At 51.6% G+C, this 23510-nt stretch overlaps 1 protein-coding gene across 31 annotated transcripts in view; it reads left to right on the forward strand.

The window, feature by feature from the left end:
• MAN1C1 (mannosidase alpha class 1C member 1) overlaps nt 1–23510 on the forward strand; it is a 55795-nt gene that overhangs the window by 22780 nt on the left and 9505 nt on the right. For all 31 annotated transcript variants that reach the window (XR_008508796.1, XR_008508797.1, XR_008508798.1 and 28 more), the window contains exons 4-6: nt 16026–16141; nt 17661–17741; nt 19760–19854. Coding sequence is in view for 1 of the 31 variants with exons in the window: in XM_054517220.1 (XP_054373195.1) it covers nt 16026–16141; nt 17661–17741; nt 19760–19854 (292 nt within the window). In the remaining 30 variants the exon portion in view is untranslated. The remainder of the gene's footprint in view (nt 1–16025; nt 16142–17660; nt 17742–19759; nt 19855–23510) is intronic.

Below are 23510 nucleotides of genomic sequence, written 5' to 3' on the forward strand. Positions count from 1 at the left end.
GGCTATTTTGGAGCGTGTTTGCGTGCATGGGAAGCAATCAAGTTCCTGAAGGGTGATTTTGCTGTTGTGGATGTGCTGCTGCTCACTTGGAGCCTCCAGTTTGGCAGCCTCAGCCTGGGGGGAGCTGCTCTGGATCAAATATTCCCTCTAGTCCAAGTAGAAATAAAAATGAACTCTGAATTCTGCTCCTGCAGAGTGTCCTGCTTCTCCTGGCAGCCAGGACAGAGCCTCCCTCCCCATTTTTCCTGCCCAGGTAGGAAAACTTGGGTCCCCAGCCCTGTTAATCTCTCCAGAGACCCAACTTTGCCATTTCCCAGGTGTTCTCAGCATCCCCCCTCTCCTGGACTGTGATCTGGGGACCTGGTCTCACGTTCCTGCTGGTGCTTGGTGTTCTGCAGCTCCTGTTTCTCTCATCAAGCCTCTCCCACGTTTCTGGACTGAGTTTATTTGCACAGAACTCCTGTGATTGCTGTCATTTACAATCACTGCAGCTCGAGAGCCCTTTCCTTAAACCCACAAGCTGTGCTCCTTTCATCAGCATTAATTATTCATCAGTGGTGCTTGTGATAAGAAGTGCCACGCTGAGCAGCCCAGCCCATGCCCTCCAGTGGGGTGAACACGGTTTAGGCTTTCAGCTGTGGCATGATTGCCCTGGAAATGGTGCCATGGGAGTGGGCACAGTGCCCCACAGAGGGTGAGGGGCGATCTCTGCTGGAGCAAACCCCACATCACGAGGTTCCAGATGCTCCTAAAGGCTGCACAGCTTGGGGGGGTTAATTATTAATTAATGTTATTGTTATTTTGTTATTTATATTTATTATTATAATTATTATTCATTAATTTTAGGTTCAGGGTTGTCTGCAGAATGCCAGGCACTGATCAAACCAGACCCCAAACGAGCTGGTTTAGGAACATTTAAGCAAAATGGCACAGCTGCTGAGCTTGAGGCTGAGGGTGAGGCTGGAGGTCTGCAGGTACAAATTCTGCTCCCAGTGCTGATGCAGTTATTTTAACCCTTCTCAGCCACCTCAGCCCTGCTGCCCTGGGTGCTGGAGGGATTAAATTCAGTGGTGTTTGCAGGGGTTGGCTCCCTGGGAGCAGGGCTGCAGCTCTGTGTGCCACAGCCCCTGAAATGCACCTGTCACCCTGAGCTCCAGAGCACTGCATTATTATTCTGCCCACTCCCCAGCTCTGTCAGAGCCACTTATTTTTCTGACAAAATGTTTTTAAAATCCTGATAGCTTTACAGAGCTTCTGTAGCTACGGGAGAGTGAGCTGGCACCTCGTTCTGCTCGTGCATCAGCTGAATTGTCAGTTACATTTTGATTGCACAGTCTTTTAACAATGATAAGGTGAGAAGCCTGATTTTCAGATATCTCTTGAAGTGTGCAGTGCTGGCAACAGAAGAATCTTTCTTTGACTTATACCCTGAGCCAATTTGCTCTGAAATCAGTGACAGCAAGTAAATATGGAACCCTGCTGTGCTGTTAGGCGTTTCTCACCACCTAAATGCATGTTGGTTTATTAATTTTAGTTTAAAAATAGCAAACCTTAACCAGGTTTCCCCCCTTTTTTCCCCTCTTTCCCCACTCGATATCATGCCTGAGATCATGAATTGCCTCGTTGCAGCCATGGCTCCTCTCAGCATATGCTGAGTTTCTGCAGCACAGTGAGGCAGGCGCTCCAAGTGCCAAGTGTCACAGCCAGGGCACTGCCAGGCCAGCAGCAGGGGTGGCACAGCTCTGCCAGCAGCTGCACTGAATTTCTGCAGGTGTTTGCACCTCACCCTGCAGCAGGGCTCTCTCATGTTTGATTGCCTGGTGGCAGGGCCCAGGCTGGAGGAATTCCTGGAAAATCCATGGCTGTGTTTGCGTGCTGGGCTCTGACTTCGGCTGAGCTGTTTGCTTTGAGGACAGGAGGTCACTGGCCTCAGCTGCCTGGAAATGGGGCTGGTTTGGCTCTAAGGACAAAGAAAGGGGAAGAAAAGCAGTGACCACAGGAATATATCCAGAGAAGCCTCTGGAAAGGACCCAGCTGATTGTCCTGAGGTCCAGAACCTTCAGATTTGTTCTGCCTGGCAGATCCCACCAGACTTTGTCTCTGCCCTGTGGCACTGTGACCTGCCAGGCTCAGATCTGGATGGAGATTCCAGGAATCCACTGGAAATCCCAGGAATCCCCAGTGGATTTAACACCCCCAAGAAGCTCCTGTGACAGCAGCTTTTACCAGCACCTGCTCTGGGGCTGCCAGCTCAGGTGTTGGACCCCAAAATCTCCACGTGCCCCCAGTCTGGCCAGCTGAGCCAAACATTTCCCAGAGAGCTGCTTCCTTCTCCAGCATTTAGCAGGCAGCAAACACACCCAGCCCGGTTAGAAACAACAGGAGTTGGTCTGTGAATATGTAACAGAGATAATTGAATGAAAATATTAATTCAGCAATATCCCGGCCACCAGAAGAGAAATGGGAACCTCCAATTGTGCAATCACTTACTGCACCTTTTCTCTTCTGTCTCTGGGTCTCTTTCCCTGTGATCACAAAATTGCAAAACCCTGGAGAGTCCTTTTATGTGATTAAAATAATAATAATAATAATAATGGCTCTCCTAATTTCTATGCTGAATTATGCCTGCTGCCTATTGCACATGACATTGGATTCTTGACTCCATGGGCTCTTTAAAGAGAAAAAGACCTTGTAATGAAGATGTTGGTGGAACTCTGTTGCTCCCTGGCATCATCATCTTTTTTGTCTTTTTCATGTGTAATGTTCCCCAGATGAATAATTTTCATTTTTGAAATGCAGGAGGGCATTTTGAGTTGACTTTGGCTTTTGATGTCAGTGAAATCTGCAGCAACAAACTTATTTCCTGGCAGCAGGAAGCAGGGAATCAGGATGTCCTCCAAATCCCAAGCTCACTGGAGTCTGGCTGCGTGTTGGAGCTGACATCAATCCCTGTTTGGGCTTTTTTCCCCTGTTTTGAGATCACTCCCAAGCTAATTAATCCTTCAGGAGATCTGTCCCCACTCCACTCTCACCTTGGGTCCTGCTGGCAGTGGTGGCTCAAACCTCAGGGCTCTGCTGAGCCCTAAACCCCTCCCTAAACAGGGGTTTAAGCTGATTACAGTGGCTCAGCTGACTTCTCAGCTTGAACTATTCATTTAAAAAGTTTAACCAGAAAAAATCCCCAGTGTCTCAAGAGCGGCCTCCAAATGAGGCCACCTTGGCTCTGGGGCTGGGCAGGGCAGTGGCTGTTGAGCAAATGTCATTTGAACAGAGTGGGTTCATCTTAGGTTTGCATCTGAGCAGGGAAATAAAGTCAGGAAGGGGAAGGGGGTGGAGAGGCTGGGGTGGGAGAGCCCAGACTGGGGCACTCTGGACACCCAAGCTGCCCTAGCAGCAAACTGGGCGAGTTCCATCCATCAGCCCAGCTTCCTCAGCAGCTTCCTGAACTTTCCACTGACCCCGAGCTGAGGCTGGAGCTTAATGAGGCCTGGGAGGAGCAGAGGGTGCCGTGGGATTTGTCAGGAGTGCTTCGCACAGCAAAACGGGGCAGGAGGAAACAAAACAAGGAACAGAAAAACAGCCATTAGAGCAGCAAATGGGAGCAGGAAAAGGGAGAAAATTGCTTTGAGCTGGGAGTGGGGAGGGTTCCGTGGGGCCTCTGTGGGCAGCTGAGAGAGGAGCAGGCAGAGATGAGGAGGAAGCCACACGTGAGCAGCCCCGTGGCACAGCACGCAGGGAACAATCAGGCTGGAGCTATTTTTTAATCCTTTTTTCAGGCTCTGAGTGTATTTTAAAACACAGTGAGCTCGTCTTTAAGATTTTTTCCTCCTTTCCTTTTAATATTTTCTTTAAGCACCCCATTATGGATGTTGCCTGTGCCTCATTCTGGACACTAATTATGCGGAAATAATTGTCTAATCTTCAGAGATATTGAGCGTGTGATTAAAAGGCAGCCAGCTGAGGGTGGGTGGAGTTGGACTGCTCACAGATCCAGCTCTGGATTAGGAGGCTTTGGTGGCAGCTCCACAGCAAAAGCTGAGTTGGAGGCTTGGCACTTCCAGCTGGTTTGAACAAACATCCAGCACCCGCTCCAGGGAGCTGGGGATCGCTGGGAACCTGGGATGGGATCCATGGGATGGGATGGGATGGGATCCATGGGATGGGATCCATGGGATGGGGATGGGATCCATGGGATGGGATGGGCTGGGATGGGGATGGGCTGGGCTTTGAGGGCCCTTCCCACCCAGACCAGTCTGGGATTCCTTAGGGAGGTAAATGCCCCACCTGGGGCTCCTGACTGCCCTGCCTGGGCTGAAGGTGGATTTTGGGATGCTCAGGGCCAGGTGTCTCTGGTCACTGCTTGCAGTCAGATTCTTGATGAGGTTCTTGCCAGAATCATAGAATTAAGGTTGGAAAGGGCGTTTAAATCCAAGCAGTGACCCAGCAGCAGCCCTGTGCTCACCACTAACCCACATCCAGACACTCCTGAGCATTTCCAGGGCTGTGATAACCCATTCAGGGAAGAAATTTTCCCTCTATCCAACCTAAACCTCCCCTGGCACAACCTGAGGCTGTTTCTTGCCCTATCCCTGTTCCCTGGGAGCAGAGCCTGACCCCTCTCTGGCTCCAGCTCTAATCCAGGAGGAGTTTGCAGCCACAGCCCCTCCTGCACTACCAGGAGCTACATAAAATCCAGAGAAGGTTAAGAATATTTTAAAAATGCGCTTTTAGCTATGCCTTTTAATGTTGGAAATACCTCGAGACTCGTGGGTTTCTACCTTTATCCCTCTGTGTTTTAGCTTTCCCTTGTTTATTCAGAAGAGATGGAAATTGTACAGGGAAAAAAACCCACTTTGGTTTTAATTCACTTGGTTTCTACTGCTGAAACTTCTGAAGAGATTAAGCAGGTTCCAAACTGGCTTTGCTGTGTTGGATTTCACATTTAGAACTTAATGCTTTATCACATCATTTTGTGCTGCTGCTGAGGTTTCTTTCCACCCTCATTATGTATCTCATTGGATATTCATCTGGATTAGTGTTAGATTTTGACATTTTTCCATTCACCTCCAGGAGATCATATATCAAATGGGTCCTGCTACTGAATTTCTTCCTCTGTAATTTCTCCAGGTGCTTGTTTCTGATTTTTTTTTTTTCCATCTCTGCTGCCTTTTTGGGGGAGAGGAGTCCCTTATCTCACTTAATCAGTGGGTTTAACTCCCTCCCTCAGGACATCAGCTTTCAGATTTGTCCCTGCTGGGGCTGGCTCTGTGTGCTCAGAATGCTGTGGCAGGCATTTATCACTGCAAGACCTTTATGCTTTCACAAAGTGCTTCCTTTTAGCCTCCCAGGATTGTTCCTGTCTCTGGAGAAGATTTTTTTGGAGGTTCAAGGAAATCCCTCAGCCTTTGCTTGAGGCATCAGTGTGAAACGCGGCGAGGATTTTTTTTTCTGGACTGACTAAAATTGTTCATCCTCCTTGTGATGTTTTATTCCCAACACCACTTCTGCACCCTACCACACTTTATATGCAGCTCCAAAAGGGAAGGGAAAAAAGGGAAGAAAAAGTTCAGTGCAGGAAATGAAAGCATTTCAAGAGAAAGTTCTAAAGGCAGAGGTTGTTTCCTACTAATTTCAATAAACCCAGAATTTACCTCTCAGGTACAAACACAGGGTTAAGAACACCCAATTCATTCCTGTTTTTCTCCACGGTGCTTTCCTCTGAACACAGGATTGCTCTGGGGTGGTTTCCTCGCAGAGCTGGGGGTGGGAAAACACAAACCCTGAGTTCTGAAGTGGGGGATCCCAGCATTCAGGGCTGGGTTTGAACAGCTCTGGTTCATCTCCATTTCCAAGCCCCAGGCTGTGCTGTGTGTGCCAGGAGGAGAGGGAATCCAGGAACAAAGGACCTGAGCATCAAGGTCTGCCTGTGCAGGAGTGCAGAGCTTTCACGGACTTCTCCTTCAGACAGCTGGAAGTGGAAGTCACCTCCAGGCATTAAAACTGACACCTTTTGCCTAGGCTAGAACATTCCCTCTCTCTTGGCAGGCTCCATCCTGGTTGCTGTGGGAACCAGCATTTTTAATTTCCTGACTTTTGTGTGTACATCCCAAATTGTAGCTGTGATGTTCCCTGTCACTAAGGGAGCTCTGGGAAAGGTTTGCAGGGGATGGAGCCAGCAGGAAACATTTCATGGAGCTTTTCCTTCCCTCAGCATCACTCTGCTGCCTCTCCAGAGCATCTTTTCGGAGTCCTGCAGTTCCCACTCATCCCAGCGAGCAGCAGAACACAGAGAAGCAGCCAGGGGCCTTTCAGTGCTTCCCTAAAAGCTGGGACAGTTCTGCCTCAATGCTCTAAGGCTGCTCCTGGTGGCTGACCCCTCTCTCTGCAGGGCTCAGCTGGGACTCCTTGGCCTCTCCCTGGGGATGTGCTGGGTGCTCTTACCCTCAGCATCTCCAGCCTCCTCCAGCCTTCAGCCTCAGACCTCCCCAGCTTTAACTGCAGCTCACATTCCTCCTGCTGGGCCCTCTGCAATCTCCAAATGCTGCTGGAGGGAGGCTCTGTGCCCTTTCTTGGGTGAGGCATTATTGTTCTTCTTGGGGTGGGCTTTGCTCCTTTTCCCAGCATTCCAACGTCTTGGTTTGAGCTGGAAGTCATTGGTTTGAGCTGGAAATTGGTGATTTGAGCTGGAAATTGGTGATTTGAGCTGGAAATTGGTGATTGGAGTTGGAAATTGCTGATCTGAGCTGGAAATTGCTGGTTTGAGCTGGAAATTGCTGATCTGAGCTGGAAATCCTTGATTTGAGCTGGAAGTCATTGGTTTGAGCTGGAAATTGCTGATCTGAACTGGAAATCCTTGATTTGAGCTGGAAATCCTCAATTTGAGCTGGAAATGGTAGGTCTGAGCTGGAAGTGGTTGGTCTGAGCTGCATTTCCTGGGCTGCAGCCTGGGAATGGTTTCCTCACCATTTCTCCCTTCTGCTTCGCGCTGTGCTGGCCCCGGGGCAGGACGCGCCGTGCGGCCTCACTGAACCGCATCCTGCTTGCTCCTGACTATTTCCCCAATTTGCTGGGATTATTTTGATATCTAATCCTGTCAAGCAGCATACTGGAGAGCATTTGGAGGCTTTCAGCTGGGGTCTCGTTGGTGTGACTTTAACAATATGGGAGAGAAAGGGAAGAACGGGGACAGATGGTCCCAAGTGATGGAGTTCTGTGCCTTAATGTGTTTGTGCTGGTGGTAATGGAGCATTTGCATTCTCCTGGCCCACTGCATTCACAGAGAAAATGTGCTCAGATTCTCCCATGGATGGTTATGAGGGTTCCCAGCCCAGCTCATGGGTTCTCAGCAGGTGGCCAGGCCCCACACTGAACAGCACAATTAATCTGTTTATTCATTTTGAGGCAAAGGCTGGTTTGGTTTCTTCATCTCTGAATTCTCTCCCACCTGGGCTGGTGTTAAGGGCCAGGTAATTTCTGGGAGGTGATGTTTGCTGGGCTGGGCTGGGCTGGGGATAAAGCCACCACAGGGATGAGTGGTTTTACAGCCCCAGCTCCAACGTGGTGCTGGTTCTGCAGAGCCCATCCAGATCAGATCTGAGGGAAAATCACTGTCAGGAGCTCCAGGCTGTGCTGTCATAACACATCTGCCACTTTTGGGAAGTGTGTTTGAGAGGCAGAAGGGCACCTTCTTCTGATTGTTGTAATGAAGCATCTCCCCTTTGAATTGTGAGGTGAATTAGCAGCTCTGCTCATTAACTGCTACCTGTGGCTCTGGCAGAGCAGGATAATAGTTGCAGGTAGGACGTGTGTGTTTGCTCTAATGGGCCTGTTGGGACCCCTCACATTAAATGCTGCAGGTCCTCCAGGAGGTCTGTGGAGGAGCAATAAATTGACTATAATCAGATTACCTTTAACCACTCCAAAATTAATTTCAAACACCCAGAACAGGGAGGCACCAGCAGTGCTTTGCCCCAGCTGTTGTCTTGTGCTTAACCTCCCTGAACTGCTCCTCCCAGCCGTGCTCCTGCCTTGTCAAATGACCCATCTTTGTCAGAAGCAATTACCCCTGCTGGCCAGCATCTGAGCCCCACTGCCCGAGAGCGGGAGGGAAGCTCCTTCCCAGCGGAGCATTTGAACGATTATCGCCTCCAATTTCCTGCTGAGCTCTCCCCGGCCCACAGAGCTGCCCGTGTGTCACGGGAGACAGATGGGAGGCACGTGGAGGGTGGATTTGCAGCGTCTCTGCTGCACCAGGGGCTGTGCTGGCAGCCTCGGGCAAGCCTCCCCTCCTCCCTGGCTCTTTGGAACAGGAACGGTTTGATTTGAGCTCCAGGAGGTGCTGGAGCCGTGCAGGGATGAAGCGGAGCTGCTTGTTGGAGGATCGCTAAATGTTGAAAGATGGTTGGAGGAACTGGGGGAAAGAGGATTAAACTGGGGAGTGCTGCCAAGTATTAAATATTTAAGAATCAGTTGGCAATAGGTGCTTATCACACGTCTGCTCTCCCATCCCTCTGAAGGCAGTAACTTATCTGAGGGGCTGGTGCTGTGACAAGTGATTCACTTCTGAGCTGAACACCTTTCTTCTCCTCTTTCCCCAGTGCTTAATAAGGATATTGCTAACCTGTACCCCCCAGCCTCTCACATCCCTGAACGAGCCCAAGCTCTCTTTTGTGTCTCCCACCCATCACTGGATCAGGGCAGAGCTGCCACTGCTGCTCCAGCTTGAACGATAGCCTTAATTCTCCAGGGGAAATTGATATTTGAAAAACATGAGTGGATTGTAATCCAAAAAAGCCATTTCTTCCCCAGCTGGAACACACTCTCTATTAAATTTGATCATAGCAGCCTAAAAGGCGGCACTTGAAGCTGCCTGTCTGCTGCCAGCTTTACCTGGGCAGCCCATATGCCGAGGCCGCTCCGTGCTGCAGGTGGAGCTGGCACTCATTAGCACTTCCCAGGAGCCTGGGAGAGCTCTCCTGCTGACAGCAAAGAGCAGGCTGAGCTGTGTGTGAGCCAGGTGTTTGGGTGATTTCCCTCATGCCAGCCTTCAGAGTTCCTGTGCTGTGGGTGGGAGGCTCAGCCTGGGTTGGCAGTGGAGCTTTGGGGGCTCTGCTGCCTCCCAGCCTGGTGCAGGATTGATTGTTCTGCTGCTCCCGAGCATCTTTCCAGGCACTGATCAGCCCATGACCTTTCCTTGGCTGGGGGAAATGTGGCTTTAGCACCCTGCAAGCACGGGATGGGGGCTGGAGCTGGTTTGGGTGTGAAGCTCAGAGGGTGACATGGTGTGAGTGACGTCCTGTGGCTCATAAATGCATGGGATTCCAGTGGATCCCGATTTCCTCTGGAGCTGTGTGGAAATCCACATCTCAGGGCCAGGATTGAGAGCTGAAGAGTTGGTAACTGCAAAGCAGGGCCAGCAACCTGGGAATGCTGAATCTACCAGGGTGGGGAAGGGGAGGAGACAGAACTGAGACTGAAATCATGGGGAAATTGTGTTTTGGGCTGATGGGGGCTGGTTTGGGGGAAATTGTGTTTTGGGCTGATGGGGGCTGGTTTGTTGGGGTGTGAGGTGGGGCACAGAGTGTCACCCTGAGACCCCCATGGATGGCAGCTCCCAGCTGAGGGACAGGGACAGAGCTGCCTGTGACCCTGCCTGGTGGCCTTTGCTGCCCATCAGGGCATGGAGAGCACTCAGGGGTGACCCTTTGACCAGTACCTGCAGAGGAGAGTGAGGAAGATTAATGAGAGGAAGATGGGAAAATAACCTTGGCCATGGAGCGGTTTTTGATGAGGTCCCTGAAGTGTAGGTGCAGTGGTTTATTTGGAAAGCAGAGAAAAATGAGGTTGCTCAGAAGCTAATGGACTTTTTTTTCCCTAACTCTGCAAGAGAATGTGCTGATACAAAAAGAAATAGATCTTTTCTAATTCTTGGACTGCTTCTTTGTCCCCTCTATCTCTGGCTTCTGCTACCTTGTTGCTCAGATGTAATTTGTTTAGTTTCCCTTAAATAAAGGGAATGTAGTTACTCTGTGTTACAGCTATCAGGCTCCCAGACAAAAAACTCAATAAATAAGGCCCTGGCAGGGCTGGAGCTCAGGTCTGATGTTTCTGCTTTCATCTGCAGTAGGTACCACTCACAGGCAGCTGAAGGACTGTAATGAGGTGATTGTGGATTTAACTGAGCAGTTTTCTTTCCTCCTGCAAAGCAAACCCATTTCCCAATTCCATTTGGATTTTCTGTTTAATTTCTGTCAGCTGGAACCTGTGGTTCCAGCCCTGTCCTGGGGATCCCTGACATCTGATCCTTGCAATGGGAGCAGAGTGATTTTCCCCTGGAGAACACCTCCTGGAGCTGGAGTTCATCTCCAGTGCCCAGCCCTGGTGGGAGTGCTGGAGGAAATGTCAAGAAATCAAGGTGGGGAGGGTTCCTGCACCATTCCAGAGGGGAGGTGGATGGATGGATGGATGGATGGATGGATGGATGGATGGATGGATGGATGGATGGATGGATGGATGGATGGATGGATGGGGATGGATGGAGGATGGATGGATGGATGGATGATGGATGCATGGATGGATGATGGATGGATGATGGATGATGGATGGGGGATGGATGGATGGATGATGGATGGATGGATGATGGATGCATGGATGGATGATGGATGCATGGATGGATGGATGGATGATGGATGGATGGATGGATGGATGGATGGATGGATGGATGGATGGATGATGGATGGATGATGGATGGATGGATGATGGATGGATGATGGATGGATGATGGATGGATGGATGGATGATGGATGGATGATGGATGGATGGATGGATGGATGGATGGATGGATGGATGGATGGATGGATGGATGATGGATGCATGGATGGATGGATGATGGATGGATGGATGGATGGATGGCTGCTGCAAAGTGCTTGGGAAGAGCAGAGACACCGGGTCATGGTGGATAAATTCATTCTCATTTTTCTAACCATCACATTCTCTTGCTTTAAACCCTTTCTTTTCATGCTTTGAGGAAAATTCCTCCTGCTTTTTTGGCTGGCAAGAGAAGCTAAAGGCCAGACAGGGAGCTCTGGCCTAAGCCCAGATCCCAGCTCAGGAGCTCCCAGCCTCTGCTTGTGCCTGGCCTGGAGCGCTCTGCACAGGGACTGGCAAATCTTGGCTGCAGGGCAGATTTTTCAAGGAGCTGCAGTGATTTTCACAGTTTACTTGGTTGCCAAGATAATCCTGAGCTGTGTAAAACGTCTCTGTGTGGATTTCTCCCAGAATTGGACAGTTTGCCACCAGCCAGGAGCTGTGTGGTGGCGCGGTCCCAGGCAGCTCCCAGGCTTCTCACACACATTGGGGATAAATGTCAGGAGTTCAGGCTGCTCTCCAGGCCCTGTCATGGAGAAAAAGGACCAAAAAGAACAGGAAAAGCAGAACTTGGAGATGGGAATTTTTCAGACTCCAGCTGTACCAGGGCACTGATTTTAATTGAAGCCTTCAGCCCAGCAGAAGCAGGGAAGGGATCTCGTGTTTTCCCCCCTGTACCCCAGGAGGTGAAGGTAAACAACCAGAGCCCCTTGTGCCTTGGCAGTTAACAAGTTCATCATGTTTCATAGAAACTGCATCCTAATTTTTATTCCAAACAAGGTTTCAGCACTAATTTCTGTTTTGACAAACACGATCTGACATAAGAACAGTGGGAGTCAAGACCTTTCATTTTTGATCTGGGTTTACATTGCGCTGATCTAAATTCCTCCCCCTTCTGCTCTTGCTTTTCAGTTGTAAACTCTGTTATTAAAGTTAGCAAAGAGCTGTTTAAACCCCCTGTTCTGTGGCATTTAAAGAGTCCTGCTGCATGCAAGATTAAGTCTGATATCTTCCTAATGGCTCGTGCTGTTCATCTGAGGCGTTGGCACAAAGCGTCACTGTACGGGTTGGAAATGGCTTTGTTGGAAATGAAGGATTTGGTTTCTGCTCACTGAGTCACTTCATCAAGGGCTCCTTGCCAAATGGCAGCACCAGCCCCCCTGGGGCCCAGGGCATTAGAGATGACATTCCCCAAGCTCTCTGCTGCTGCAGGGCTGCCTGGGCTCGGGGTAAAGGCAATCACAGGGGAACGTGGCTCTAAACAGGGGGGACACAGCACAAGGAATTTTCTTGTGGAAGGTTGGAAGGGGATGATCTTTAAGGCCCCTTCCAACCCCAGCCAGCCTGTGGAAGGATAATTTTATTTGAGCTGAACCCTGACATCAGGGAGTGCTGGAGATCCTGGCGAGGATGCTCCATCTCCTGCTGCTTGGGCATCCTGGTGTTCACCTCCCCAAAAGCCCTGAGCTCCTCCTTGGACCCCAGAGCAAGGCTGGTGGGACAGGGGAGTCCGGCCTGTGCTTTGGGTGCCTTTGCAGGGTCCTTGTTCTCCATGCCCAGGCACAGAGGGTGTGCTGGATCCAGGAGAGCCTTTGGAAGGAGCTCTCCTTCCTGAGGCAAGGCTATTTCAGAGCCCACTCAGAGCTACTTGGCTGCTGAAGCATCACTTTGGTGGCTTTTTTTGAGGCTCTCAAGGGACAGACTTGCAGCTGGGAGCCCTTCAAGTCTGTCTGGCCTGTGATATTCCATGGTGGCTATTTTGGGAAGAGAGGGCTGAGGGAAGGCAGTGCTAGCCATCCCTCCCATCACAGCTGCTCCCCTCTGGAAAATCAGACTTTTGCTAAGCTCTGGGGGCTGGGTGAGTGCTGGGGTTAGGCCACTGGTTCAGGTGTTGGGAGAGGCAGGTGCAGGTGAGTCTGGGCTTGGACATGTAGATCCCCAGCCTGTAAACACCTGGCCCCAAGGTTTTTCATTTGGGGCAGAGTTTCTTCCTAGAGCCTGAGTCACCTCCCACAAAAAAAACCAAAAAACAAAACAAAACAAAAATTTAAAAATTAAGAAAAGAAGAAACAAAAGAAGGCAAAAGCACCAATGGCAGCTCCTCTCCACCCAGCACCTTTCCCAGCCTTGTGTTAATGAAGTCAATGTTGGTTGGTGCTCTCTGGGGTGGGTGGCAGCAGGAACAGAGCAGCCTTGTTGCCCACACTCCTCTCTCCATTCTTCTGCTGCACAAAAGAGCAAATCCAGGGTGGCACAGCTCCTTCAGCTCAGGGAGAGATGAACCTTTGTCTGCTCCCCTCAGCTGCTGCTTCTCCTCCCCAGTCACCACTCAGGGACAGCTCTGGGCAGAGGCCCTGCCACCAGAGCTGCTGTGACACTCGGAAATGTCCCCAGACGCCCTGGATTCCTCCTGAGGTCCCTGTTCTGGTCCCTGGTGAAGGTGTCCCCACCCCAGCCAGCCTGGGGCAGGATCAGGAGGGGATTTCATTGCACACTTGGGTTTGTGGGGTCCTGCTCCAAAGCCGCTGCTCCCAGCCCTGGGGATTTCCAGCAGGGTTTCTGTCAGGGGTTTCTTGTGAGGCTTTCTTGGTTTAACACTCCCTCAGAGCAAGAACAGTCAGGCTGAAACCAGCAATTTCGAGCTGAGGGTGTCAGCAAGAGTCAGAAGTGACAGAGAGGGGTTTGATTTGGTTTCGAGCTGCCTCCCCTTTGATTGCAGCCCTCCCACCCTAATGTGCAGGTGCAGAGAGGTGCTGGTGCTGTGACAGAGCTGGCAGGAGCTGGCAGGAGGTGTCACCACCCTGCCAGGTGGGTGTGTTGGTGCTGCACTCATTGCTGGGGTGTGCACACACCAAATTCTGGAATTCTGGCAGCTGCCCCTGCGGCTCCGTCCTGCTCTGAGGAAGCCGAGGCTGAGCAGGCAGGAGGGCAGGTGCTGCCCTGGCACAGGAGTCACAGGCTGGGGCTCAGGGGCTCTCTGGGTGCCCTCTGTCCTGGCCAGGGACAGGCACAGCCAGGCCCTGGTTTGATCTGTGCTCAGGAGGGGCAGGAGCTGCCTTTTCACCCTGTCCTGGGGCTGGAGCCGACCCAGCCCCTCCTGGCCGGGCCAGGGCTCTGGGGCTGCAGGAGAGGAGTCACTGAGCATCTGCAGCTGCTTCAAAGCTGGTGCAGAAAAAAGGGAGCACGGCCCAGCCCCTGGTACAGAACACACAGCCCCAGGTTCTTCTGATGCAGAGGGCGAGGGAATATTTAAAACAAATGTTTAATGTGACACAAAGGCAAAGCAGCAGGGAGTGAGGTTTGCCCTCCACTCTGTCAAACACAGGCAGCAGAGCTGAGCCACTCCAAGCAGAGCTCCCAGTCCCCAGAGCCATTCCCAGAGTTAAAGGCCTGACTTGCTGAAAAGATAAAAGGCTCTGTCAATCCCAGCAATATTCCTCACTTCAATTAATCATCCCAGAAAATGGTGAGTTTGTTGTCTCTTTGTCTCCATTTAGCTTGAGCAAATCCAACTTTCCTCATTGTCTCTCTGCAGATTATGAAAAGCTTTTGTTGATTATATCATCAAACTCAGGCGAGCCCAGCAGTGTGATTCTGCTCTCAGAATATCACAGCAGCAGCTGTGCCTCAGGTGCCACTGCCCTTCCTTCCCTGTTCAGATGCTCTCCCTGCCTCCCTGGCACGTCTCTCCTTGCTAACAGGAAAGTGTATAAAAATCACCTAATCATTAATATTGAAGAATCATTAGGGCTGATGAAAGCAGCCCTGCCTGCCATGGTGTTGTTTTCCATGCTCGGTGCTTTTGGCAAGCACGCCAGGCCCACTTGAGCCCAGCTGATTTTTAGAGCCCACCAGCTGATCCAGTGACCGACTCCATCCACCCACTGCTCCTGGAGGTGGCTGCAGTGACATGGTCATTTCCCAGGCCTGCAGGAATAAATGGATGTCTGGAGGCTGTTTCTGCCTCCCTGCTCTCCCCCAGCCCCTGCTTTTGATGCAGACAGCATCCAAAAGGCAGCAATCCGTGGTGGAGCAGCAAAGTCCTGCTTGGGTTTTTATTGAAGCAATGATGTGCTGGCTGGCTGAGAAGTGTCAAAACTGCAATCTTGGAGCATCAACAAAATAAGGCAGGATCCATCCCTAGGGTAGAGGAGGGCTGAGAGGAGAAAGGAGCCCAGGATGGGTGGATCTGAGCCCTTCTCTGGGCTGCACACCAGAGTCAGACCCAGTCCCTTGTCCCTTGGTGAGAGCACAAACATTGCTGAGCCACTCTGGCCAAGGCAGGGCTGGGAACAAGGCCAGGGCTTGCACTTGTGGCTGGATGGCTTCAGCTGCGGACCCTGAGCTGTTCCTTGGGGCAGCTCTTGTAGCCATGATAATTTCTGAAAAATCCTTTCCTTGGGATTGTTCCTCCTGAGAAGCTGAGAGGCCTCAGGAACAACATGCAAACAATGGTTATCTGCTGCTGTGGAATGCAACAGGTGCATCTGGGATTGGGCTCATGTGGTTGTTTCTAATTAATGGCCAATCACAGCCCAGCTGGCTCAGACTGTCTGGTCAGCCACAAGCCTTTGTTATCATTCTTTTCTATTCTGTGCAAGCCTTCTGATGAAATCCTTTCTTCTATTCTTTTGGTATAGTTTTAATATAATATATATAATAAAAATAATATTTTATATATCATAAAATAATATATCTCATATAACAATAATATATCTCATAAAAATATATATCATAAAATAATATGATCTATATCATAAAATGCATCATAATATAATCTATATCATAAGAATAAGTATATTATATATTTTATTATATATATTGATATATCATAAAATAGATCATATAATAATATATCATAAAATATTATTTAATATAATATATATCACAAAATATATATCATAAAAATATATATCATAATGAATCAAGCCTTCTGAAACATGGAGTCAACATTGTCATCTCTTCCCTCATCCTAAGACCCCTGCAAACAGCCCCACAAGTTCTTGCAGAACTCAGCATTCTTCCAGGCCAGTGGAAATGGTGGGTGCAGAGCTGAAATGCCCCCAGCCCGGGGCCTGGGAGCTGCTGCTGCCTGTGCCAGCCCCCCAGGCTGCCTCAGAGCTGTGCTTTCAGCTCTCTGCTGTGTTTCTGCCACACAGGAGGCCTTCGAGGAGCAACTGTGATCGACGCCTTAGATACCCTGTACATCATGGAGCTCGAGGAGGAATTCCAGGAAGCCAAGCAGTGGGTGGAGAAGAGCTTTGACTTGAACGTGGTGAGTCAGCTGCTGGGAATGCCTGCCTGTGCCACCTCAGCTGCCAGCCCTGATCACAATCTTCCCCAGAGCTCGCTGGGGGAAGGAACCACTCAGCTGATTTTCTTTGTAAGGCCAAAGGGAGCAGCGCAGGGATTCAGCCCAGGGGTTTTCTGCTGGGTGCAGAGGGGCCAGCAGATCAGCCTCACCTGGCTGACAAGTTCAGTGTTTAATGGTTCTTGTGTTCTGCTCTGGGTGATAGAAACAGACTCTCACTGCTACACACTCCAAGGAAACGTTGCTCACCAAAGAACAAGTTCTGATTCATCTCAGGTAAATGTCTGCCTGTGATAAAACAAGATTTCCTTATTAAATTTCCTTATTAAATTCGATTAAGGTTGTAAACCCAGCTCCCCTTGTCTGGGCCCTTTGTTGGTGTCACTGCTGGGACCTGTGTGACACCTCAGCAGCAGAGGGGGAGCACAGGGGAGCCAGGGTTTGGGCATCACCTCTGCAAACAGCCAGGGCTGCTTCTCCCTGGGCCCTTGGGGCTGTGCTGGGGCTCTGGTGCAGCACAGCAGGGCTGGCAGCTGAAGGGTGCTGTCCCTCCTCTGCCCCTGCATCCCTCACCCCCAGCTGACGGCATCTCATCGGTGGCAGCCACAGAGAATGTTCAAACCAAAGTGCAGCTTAAACTTGTATTTGTTTAATGCCAGTCTCGTTGTTGTGAGGAACGGTTCTCCCACGGGAACAATGCCTGCAGCTGCCTTTTTAGAGAAGCATCATTTGGGAGGGCACCACTGGCATTCATGGATTCATAAGAGACAGCCCACATCTGATAAATCTGGTGAATGGTCTCAGTCTGTTACTGAATCGATAAACAAGGGACAAAATCAACTGGGAGATAATTTATCTGGATTTCATAAAAGCTTTTAATCTTGGCCTGCAGAATAGATTGATCTGTAAAGACAAGAGTGAATGCAATGGATTGATCAGTGGAGTCGGGGAGCACAGCAAGGGAGGCAGGGGGAATTAATTCAATATTGCCTCTCTACAAGGAGCTCTCACAGTCCAGAAAGGCAGGACAGGGACTGCAGGACCCACAAGCTCTGCTGGAAACTGGGTGCTGTGATCTGTCTGAAGTTGTGTTGGGGAAGGTTTAGGCTGGATTTTGGGCAAAGGATTTTGGATTGCTGGCACTGCCCAGGCTCCCCAGGGAACGGGCACAGCTCCGAGGCTGCCAGAGCTCCAGGAGCTCTTGGACAGTGCCCAGGGATGCCCAGGGTGGGGTTGTTGGGGGGTCTGGGCAGGGCCAGGGGTTGGGCTGGGTGATCCAGGGGTCCCTTCCAGCTCAGGAGGTTCTGTGATTGTGTGATCTGCCCTGCCTGCCCCAGGTGCTGCCTCAGGTGGTAAATGGGGCAGTTTGGGTGTTTCTCTTCCCTGCAGGCTCCCCCTGTCCCTGCAGAGCAAACAAAGAGCTGAGAGATGGGCACAGGGCTGAGGGCTGTGCTGCACTCAGGGCTCTCCTTTGTCTTTGCAGAATGGAGAAGCTTCCCTGTTCGAGGTGAACATCCGCTACATCGGGGGGCTCCTGGCCACCTACTACCTGACTGGAGAGGAGGTTTGTCCCCACAGAGTGTCCCCCCAGCTCCTGGAGTGTCCCACCAGCTCCTGGAGTGTCCCCACAGATGCTGGAGTGTCCCCACAGCTCCAGGAGTGTCCCCCCAGCTCCTGGAGTGTCCCCACAGATGCTGGAGTGTCCCCACAGCTCCAGGAGTGTCCCCCCAGCTCCTGGAGTGTCCCCACAGCTCCTGGAGTGTCCCCACAGTGTCCCCCCAGCCCCGGGCACCAGCTGAGAGCCCTGCCCTGAGCATCAGATAATCCCCCCTTAACAACAGGCTAAACCCATCCTTTTTGTGAATATGGAAATGCCACTAATGTTCCTTTAATTAAGCCTCGAATAATTACCTTGCACACACCGTGCATGGCTCATTTGCCAGAGATCTTCCCTCCTGTGGGCAATTCTAGCCAGACACGTTTGCAGTTGGACACATTGCTCCCCGGGGAAATGCCATTTGCAGAGCATCTTTGTCTCTGTACTTGTTCCTCTCTCTTGCAAGTCGGATGAGATTTCATCAGACATCGTCCCAGATCCTGCCTGGGGCTAAGGAGGGCAGCTGGGAGGGCAGGGGCTCCCCACATCCCTGTGGAGCAGGAATTCCTGAGCTGGGGTGCCCTGGGCTGGTGTCACAGCCCCCGAGGTGGACGCTGCAGCCCTGGGTGAAGCAGGAGCTCTCATCTCCACTGCCCTCCCTCCTGCCCAGCCTGGAGATGCCATCGTCTGTTTGCTGCTGTGCCTGGGCTGGAGTTCTACATCTGTAGGGAGATGAGGAGATTTTGAATTGTTCCTCTGCCCTTTGGTGAGCTGAAGCTCCGGTTCAGGGGGAGTTGGGTGAGGAGCGGCCCTAAATGAGAGCTCAGCCCTGGGGTGGCTCCTGCACAGTGACACCATTGATCAGGAGCAGCTCTCTTACCTCAGCTGCATTTCAAATGTGTTCCAGGAATGACTTCCCTCTGGGATTTCCCTCCAGGGAAAACTCTCAAAGGCTCGGTGAGACTCAGAGTCTGCCTCAGTGACAGCTTCAACAGGTTTCAGATCAACAGAGCAAAGAGAAGCCACATTAAGCCATAAAACTCCAGCAGTGACCCCTTGAAGTCCCATCAGCAGCTGGGGCAGTGCCTGTCACTTACCCAGTGTCACTGAAAGGCAGAACCCAGTCCCTGCTCTTGCTTTCCCCTCTGAACCAACCCCCTGTTTCCCTGTGAGAGTATCAAAGGTCTGGGAGCCCACAGGAGAGCTCAGGTTTCCTCAGTGCTGTATTTTTAGAGCAATGAATTCCTGCTTTCTGAGAGCCACCACCACAGGGCTAGAGGTAAAAGGCTTGTGCTTTATCTCCTAAGTCACTTAGAGGCTTCTCTTGATCAGGACTAATCTCTGCAGTGAAGATTAGTGCTGGTATCAGTCTGTCCCAAAATAATTGTGTGTGCTTGCTTTGTGCTGCAAGGCACCATAAGCTGCAATTTGAGTGGAAAGCCCAAAACTGAGGCATTACCAGTGCAAAAGGAGCAGCTTAGCCATGAAACCACCAATCCTTCTTGGCCAAGAGCTGCAAGGAGAGGATGGTTGGTTGCAAATCATGTTTTTTACAACAGGAGATGAAAACAAAATCTGGGCAAGCCCACGTTGTAAATCCAGCAGTGCTTCAGCCCAGAAGGATTTCTTCTGATTTCAGCTCAGCCATTGCAGCTCCTTCTGTTCTCTGCCATGCTGGGAATGGGAAGGATTTGGGGAGCACTCTGGATCAGCTCAGATCACAGGGTGCTGGTGTGAGCTGCTCTGCTGCAGGCTGAGGCTTTGGCTGCTGGTTGAGTGCAGATTTGAGAGGAAATTTAGAGATGCCCAAGCCCTGTGAGATTTTTGGTTCCGATTTTTTTTTGTGCAGGGGAGCCAGGGCACAGCACACCTGGAGCAGGGGTTCTGCAGCACCTCCAGTGTTTTATAACTGTGTGTTTGGAAAAGGGGATGTGGGGGATCCTCTGTGACTCCTTCCATCAAATATTTATCCTCCCTTTTAACAGGTGTTCAAGAGCAAAGCCCTGGAACTTGGAGAGAAACTTCTGCCAGCCTTCAACACCCCCACTGGAATCCCACGTGGAGTCATCAACCTGGGCAGGCAAGGCACATCCTCAGCAGCATTTCCTTTATTCTGGGAGCTGGGGAGGACCAGGGCCAGCAGCAGCTCCTCAGAGCTGTCCCCTCTAGGGCAGATTCCTCCAGGTCCCTTCCTTTGCCAGCTCAGACCCTGGCACAGATTGCAGGTGACTCAGGTCACACCCAGCTGTGCTTTATTAATTAATTTGGTGCTGGCCACAGTTTCTTCCTCTGCCTCCTGCCAGGGCTCCCTGCTGCAAGAGCATTTTCCTCACTCTCATGTTCTGTGAAAGGTGATTTTCTACTCTGCTCGTAGCAGGGATTTTTGCAGTGTGCCCAGCTAGATGCATGTGAATTCATCCAGGAAAAAATGGATTTAAAAACTGGAAAAACTGGGCAAGGGAGTGGATGGGACTGGCTGAGTAGTTTTGGTGCTGGAAAACAGAGTAGAGCACACAGCCCTCAGCCAGGCTCTGTCCTTCCTCAGCCCAGAGTTCAGGTTGGTGATGTTCTCAGGGCCAGGGAGGCACCTGAGCTCAGTCAATCCCTGCCTGCAGAAGGTCTGGCAGCAAACAGAGCAGAGCTGGGGCTGCCCTGCTGCTCCTGCCTCTCCTGGCAGACAATTCCCTGCCAGCCAGGCAGGATTTGGATTTGCTGCTTCTGATGCATCCAAACAAATCCACGGGTGAGAGCTGCAGGAAATGCGGGTTAACAAAGCCTTTCATCCTCACCTCTTGCGAAACCCTCAGAGTCATTTTCCAGCCCTTAGCCCAAATCTCCTCCTTGGCTCTGCAAGCAAAAGACTTCCAAACATTTGGCTCACGCTGCTGCGTTGCTCAAATATCACTGTCAGCCCTCAGCTGTCTGATGTGCTCCTGATCCCGGGAAAATTGGAGCCACCAGCAGCTCTGTAATTGTCCTTTTTTACAGCACAGACATCCTGCTTCCTCTGTGCCTGATAAAGGCTCTGCATAGACTAACCTTTCACAGAAATGCCAAACCCTCCCCTGCCCTTTGTGAAGACAATTGGAGCAGCCTCTGTCTGCCCAGACATTCCCAAAATGTTTTGCTGATGACCTTGAGTGAGAGCAGAGAAAATCGACAGAACACGCGGGCCACAGGCAGAGCCCCCGCTGCTGCTGCCTGGAGCTCTGGGGCTGGAGTGCCAGGTGATTGAGGAGCAGGGATGGAGGGAGCTGCATCCACAGCCTGAGCGGCCAAAGGCTGCAAACCCCCAGGGAATGGGAATTACTCAGAGTGCAAGGGGAGGGCGAGGTGAGCTGTGAGACCACGCTGACCCAAACATCAGGGCCACAACAAAGCCCACGAGAGTTTTGCAACGAGGAATTTTCTCTCCAATTCTGCTTTTGCAAGGATGTGCTAATTCCAGAGAGACCTCAGCATCCCAGGAGGAGGAGGAGGAGGAGGAGGGTCCTGCAGTGTGTGTGGGCCTCTGCTGGTGGGGGGGTGGGTTAAAAGGGACGTTCAGAAATTTGAGACCAAAAAACCCCCCTGGCATTGAGTCAGTTCTGCACATTCATTCTCGAGGGCCCAGCACAGCCTCCCCCCAGCTCTGCCATAACCAGCTGCCTTTATCTCTTGCTGTCACCTTTTCCTCTGGGGTCCCCTCTCTGCTGAAGAGTTTCCTGTGGCTGCCTGCTGTCCCCTGGCTCCGTGTCCCATCTCACCCTCCTGCTTTGCTCTGTGTCCCATCCCTCCCTCCTGCTTTGCTCTGTGTCCCATCCCTCACTCCTGCTTTGCTCTGTGTCCCATCTCTCACTCCTGCTTTGCTCTGTGTCCCATCCCACCCTCCTGCTTTGCTGTGTCCCATCCCACCCTCCTGCTTTGCTCTGTGTCCCATCCCACCCTCCTGCTTTGCTCTGTGTCCCATCCCTCACTCCTGCTTTGCTGTGTGTCCCATCTCTCACTCCTGCTTTGCTCTGTGTCCCATCCCTCACTCCTGCTTTGCTGTGTGTCCCATCCCACACTCCTGCTTTGCTCTGTGTCCCATCCCACACTCCTGCTTTGCTCTGTGTCCCATCCCACACTCCTGCTTTCCATCCTGCTGCTCCAGCTGCCACGCTGGCCCTGGAGTGCTCTGTGTGCTCCAGCTGCTGCTCTGTGCTCTGCTCTGTGAGCTCTCCCTGTGCTGCAGCCCTTTCCTTCACACGTCCCTAAATCCCCTCTGTATTCCAGATTTTCCCTCAGCATCCTCTCCTGGCCTCTCTCCTGACCTGCCACTGGTTTTGCTGCTTTGGATCCCCATGGGGGAAGGCAACAATTCGACATTTCAGACCCACTTATCTGGGAGATAAAGGAGGTTCTGGGCACGTTCCTTTCCCTTTGGAGGCCAAGGTCCTTTAAGCAGTGGCTTCCTCTGAGCTGCTGGAGAGCAGAGCAGCTCTGGAGGCCCAGTTTGTGAGGCTGACAAAGCGTTTCCTGCAGGGGGTCACTGCAGGCTGCTCTCCGAGCCAGGGCTGGCTGCAGATGGGCTCTGTGTCCTCCCTCCCTGCCCTCCCCAGCAGCTCTGCCGTGCTGTGGGACCCCAGCTCAGCTCCAGCAGCACATCCCGTGCTGTGCTTCTGGGGAGGCATCTCTGGGACCCCACAGAGCTGCTGGGACAGCAAACACGGCCCCACGTGGCAGCTGCAGCCCTGCTGGGCTGATCTGAGCCGAGCTGGACTGAGCTGAGCTGAGCCGAGCTGAGCTGAGCCGAGCTGAGCTGAGCCGAGCTGAGCTGAGCCGAGCTGAGGTGAGCTGAGCTGAGTTGTGCTGAGCCAAGCTGAGCCGAGCTGTTTGTGAGGCTGTGTGTGGTGCAGCCTCCCTCCAGGGCAGTAAATCAAGGGCAGCAATGGACTCCTGGCAGGTGTCCCCATGTCCCCAGAGCAGGGCAGGGCAGGGCAGGGGTGCTGCTGGGGCTGTGACCCTGCAGGGCAGGGACTGAGCACTGTGACCACACCGCCTCTCTTGACCAAACAGCCAGCTCGGGACCTGCCACGTTTTCCTCTCCATCACAGCAAGGGAAACTTCTTTTATTTCCTCAGAAGGATCATTAGTTTTAACCTCCTGTAAACAACAAACCCGTCCCTCTCCCAGCCAAGCTTCCCGGCGCCATCTAGTGTCACCCCCAGCCTTCCCCGTCCCTGGAGCTGCCAGGAGGGGCCCAACGGGAGCCACCACACCTCTGGGGAGCGCCCACAGGGGCTGCCTTGGTTACATCCAACCCTGCATCCTCCAGGACGTTCTCCTCTCTGGGGGGTTCCAGGGACACCCAGAGCCGGGGGTACCACGGGGATGTTTTATCCCAAGTATCTGTGTAGGGCAGGGGGCAGTGCTCCTCCAAAGCTGTTTGTCAGCTGAGCTGTGCAGGAGGGATTCCTCTCCCACCAAAAAAAAAAAAAAAAAAATGCAGTTTGTGCAGTCTGTGTGTGTTAGCCCAGTCCTAAAGAATCTCTGGAAAATCACAGCTCAGTGCCACTGGAACTGCTGCTGAAAATCTCTGGGTGTATCCTAAAATCTGTGTGTGTGTGTGTTCTAAATCTGTGTGTGTGTGTGTGTCCTAAATCTGTGTGTGTGTTCTAAATCTGTGTGTGTGTGTCCTAAATCTGTGTGTGTGTTCTAAAATCTGTGTGTGTATCCTAAAATCTGTGTGTGTCCTAAATCTGTGTGTGTCCTAAA

The sequence above is a fragment of the Molothrus ater genome, chromosome 24 (genome assembly GCF_012460135.2).
Source record: "Molothrus ater isolate BHLD 08-10-18 breed brown headed cowbird chromosome 24, BPBGC_Mater_1.1, whole genome shotgun sequence".
NCBI classification, from domain to species: Eukaryota; Metazoa; Chordata; class Aves; order Passeriformes; family Icteridae; genus Molothrus; species Molothrus ater.